General features: G+C 48.0%; 1 protein-coding gene across 1 annotated transcript; it reads right to left on the bottom strand.

Annotated features, from left to right (window-relative positions):
• Positions 1–515: 515 nt before the first annotated feature.
• Positions 516–3606, bottom strand: CHCHD5 (coiled-coil-helix-coiled-coil-helix domain containing 5). Its single transcript, XM_008057104.1, has 3 exons — positions 3461–3606; positions 3210–3375; positions 516–686 (listed from the first exon to the last, which is right to left on the bottom strand). Exons 1-3 carry the CDS (start codon positions 3601–3603, stop codon positions 663–665), a joined length of 333 nt encoding a protein of 110 aa, XP_008055295.1. The 5' UTR covers positions 3604–3606; the 3' UTR covers positions 516–662.
• Positions 3607–3909: the final 303 nt, after the last annotated feature.

Raw genomic sequence — 3909 nt, 5'->3', positions numbered from 1 at the left:
CCAGTGTTTCTGGAATCAAATTCCAAATATACAATCTGCACTCAAATTCCCAGGGTTGACTTCTGGAGGAATGTTAGATAAAACAGAACAGAAATCCAGTGCATAGACTTCTAAGCCACATCCGTCCATGCAGTTGTTTTCGGTAATAAAGCCAGTATTTTTATTCCCATTGCCTGGTGCCTATGTCTGTTACTCAACAAGTTTTGAATTCAGCAGGAAAAGAGGTATGTTGTTTATTGTCCCCCAAGCCTCCAGAAAACTCCAAAAAATTTGGAAAATGCAAGGATGGAAGGGAGAAAGGGCCTTTCCCCCTGTGCATGCAGCAGGAGACAAGAAAAGGTGTTTGGCAGAGTTAACAAGGAAAGCAGGGTCACCTTAACCTTGGTGACCGATGGAGCATCTTGCCCCTCCCACACCCTTCCCTGGCACATTAGGTGAAGCTGGGAACAGACAACAGGGACTCTGCCCATGCAACTCTCCAAAGGCCTCTCAGGTACTGATGGCAGGAATCAGGACCAGTATACAGTCTTTATTTATTGGAAGTCCTGATATCCAGCAAAGCCAGGCCCACTGCCCACAGGACTCCATCTGGCCATTCTGTGGTGGTGGGGCATCCAGTGGTCAGTCACCCATGTCCAGTTTTCCTGAAGTCGAGGGAGTTCTCAGGAAGCAGGAAGTGGCTGTGCCTGTGGAGAAAACACATCAACATCCACTAGCACCTCTTTTGTGCCTGGCCCTGGGATCACTGCTGGGGAGGATTATGGAGCCACTGCAGTGGCTGGCCTGGCAGAGCCCACAGTCTGGAGGGAGAGGGTGCCAGGCAATGACCTTGGCCATGTGCTATGTGAGTAAGTCGGTTATGGTGAACTGTCTCTGGGAACATGGAAGGCTCCATTCTGTTGTAATTACTGAGTACCTGTGTGCCCAGCAGGCCAAAATCTCTGACTCGAGCAGGGAGACAGGCAACAAATGAACAAAAATATGTCAGTGTATGAGAAAGTCTATGAAGAAAGCTCAATCAAGGTAAAGAGCAGAAGTGTGTGTGGAGGGGGAGGGACATGTAGCACTTTAAAATGTCAGCTACAAAAAATGAGATGTCCCGTAGTCTTTGTACCATGTTGCACGAGGTAAGAATGTTTGTGTATTGCTACTGCATGGACTATACAACAGAGGAGGCCCTAATCGCACTGCTGCCAACTAGGATGGGTTGTAAGTGGCATGCCATCACAAGGAGGATGGTGAGAAGGAGCTGGGTCTTAGTTACTCTGAGAACACTGAAGAGCCACAAGAAGGTTTTAAAGGGGAGAGATGTGACCTAACTGCCATTTTTTTTAAAAGTTCCTTTGGCTGCTGGGGAAGAGGAGACTGTTAGGGCAGGGGTGGCCCCAGGGAGACCAAGCAAAGTTGTTTGTCTAGGGAAGGAAAGAGTAAATAGTCCTCAGATGAAAGGATGGAGTCCTAATTGTTCAGATGCCCAAAAAACCCAAAAGAAATGTTCCCGATAGATGGCTAAGAAACTAGTGTAAACAGTATGTGATCATTACTGAAAGTGAATGTTTCCTAAGGAGAATTAAGTTATTTTCCATTGGTTTCTGCTTTTGGGGTCTGAAACTTTCACTTATCCCCACCTTACAGAAAGAACCAATGCCTGCAGGGATGGTTAGAAGGGCATCTCCCCAGTCTTTAGCCAAGAGCTCCCTGAAGCAGATGATGGAAGGGAAGCAGTTACAAGCAGTGGAGTGTGAATCATGATGGAGGGAACTCTGGGGTCCTGGAGCCCAAGGATGGGGATGGGGCACAGGGAGGGTTTCTGAGGGAGGCGCCATCTAAGTTGGAATAGAAATTAGCCATGGGATGGATTAGGAAGGGCAGTTCAGAGGGAAACAGCTGGACAAAAGCAGCAGAGACTTGAGTAACTGCATAAGCGGGGTGAGGTGGGTCAGAAGAAGGTTGATCCAGTGAGGTGGGGTTACAGGAACAGAGATGGCAACGAGAGAGGGTGCTGAGAGGGGGCTGGGGGAAAGGTGTGACTTTTGCCTTTGGAATTCACAGTCCTGTGGGGGAGGCAATACACATCTAAAAGGGCAGTTCTCAACCTTTTTTTCATTATTGTCTCCCCACCAGGAATCTTTTAAGATTTTGATCTTGATTGCCCATCCATGAAATTTTTTTTATTATAAAGATGTGGGGTGCAATTCAGGGTTAGGTATACAAACACTGATTATGCAGATACCCTTGCTGATGAGGTATGCCCCTCCCTCCCCTGGCAGTTTCCCTCAACTGACAATCCCACCCCCCACGCCCCTGGCAGTTTCCCACTACGGCCAATCTCTTTCTTATACTATTATAACTGTTCAAGATAGGTCAATGAGTATGATCAACTCTAACATGAAATTTTTACATGGCAGATATACTGTATATCTGTGTATCTACGGTGTACATTAAAAAGAGTCAGATCTTATGCTCACCCAACCCATTCCCTCTGCTAGTACAGTTGAGGAACAGTGAGGAAGAGAGGGTAAGGGAGGAGGTGGATGAGGTCAGCCTGGGGAAGAACAACGAGAACCCAGCAAGGACCTGGAACTTTGTTCTCAAAGTGAATGAGGAGCCACTGGAGAGCTTTAAGCAAAACTGCAATGCAACTAGATTTCAATTCTGAAATGCTCCTTCAGGCCACTGACGGAGGCAAGAGAAAAGGTATTAAGGGAGACCAGGGACAAGGCTGAACAGTTATCTTGGCGGTGGAGGGGTTGGTGGATGACGGTTGAACTAAAACAAAGGCTGTGGGGTAGCAGGAGAGAGGCAGTTATGTTCTGGATTCTGAATGCATGGTGAAGACCAGTATGATGGGGGTGGGTGGGGGCGGAGGATGACTCCAAAGTCTTTACCCCAAACAACCAGAAGAACCAGATGTGGGAGGCCAAGGCAAGCAGATTGCCTGAGCCCGCGGGTTTGAGACCCACCTGGGCAACTTGGCAAGAACTCGTCTCTACAATAAATCAAACATTAGCCGGACGTGGTAGCGCGCGCCTGTAGTTCCAGCTAGTTGGAAGACTGAGGCAGAAGGATTGCCAGAGCCCAGCAGGTCGAGGCTGCAGTGGCCGGGAGCAGCCACTGCACTCTAGTCTGGGCGACAGAGTGAGACTCCAACTCAAAAACTAAAACAAAACAAAACAAAAAAACGAGATGAACTGGTGGGCCCCTCTTACCTCCACAGTCGTGGGTGAGCGTGGCAGCTGCACCTGCTCGGCGCACTGCAGGAAGCGGCGCACATGCTCGGCACAGTTGTCCACGGCTGCTTCATTCTGTCGAAGACATTCCTCAAAGGCCTCAAAAGGCTCAGCACAGGCCTGACGGATCTGGCGGATGATTGGGCTGTGGGGGTGGAAGCAGTTCAGACCCTGGGAATCTCCCATTCTACTGCCCACCCCTACACTGTCTTGAACTTGCCCACACTCACTGGGAGGATGTGCATCGAGCAATGCTCATCTTGAGGTGGTGACAGTCTCGCTGCCATGAGTCAGGCTTGGCCACCACACACGGGCCATACTGCTCCAGCTCCCGGCCGCAGTAGCGAGCAGTGATCTCCAGAGCCACCTGCATCTCGAGGCCGGCTGTCTTCTTTCACTCAGCACAATGATTTTTGAGATTCACTCATGTTGTTGCATATATTAATAGTTTGTTCCTTTTTACTGCTAAATAATGTTTCGTAATAGTATGTATGTAACTCATTTTTTCTATCCGTTCACTTGTCAATGGAATTTTGTTTATTGTTACTGTTTATCTATTGCCAACAGTTGCTATAAATATTTGTGTACAGGTTTGTGTGAGCATGTGTTTTCTCTACTCTTGGAAGATATACAGAAATAGAGCAACAAGGTCATGTGGTAACTATGTGTTTATTTATTT

The sequence above is a fragment of the Carlito syrichta genome, unplaced genomic scaffold (genome assembly GCF_000164805.1).
Source record: "Carlito syrichta isolate Samal-C Ts95f unplaced genomic scaffold, Tarsius_syrichta-2.0.1 Scaffold302727, whole genome shotgun sequence".
NCBI lineage: Eukaryota > Metazoa > Chordata > Mammalia > Primates > Tarsiidae > Carlito > Carlito syrichta.
The sequence above is the reverse complement of the archived record's forward strand: the minus strand, read 5'-3'. Positions and strand labels throughout refer to the sequence as shown.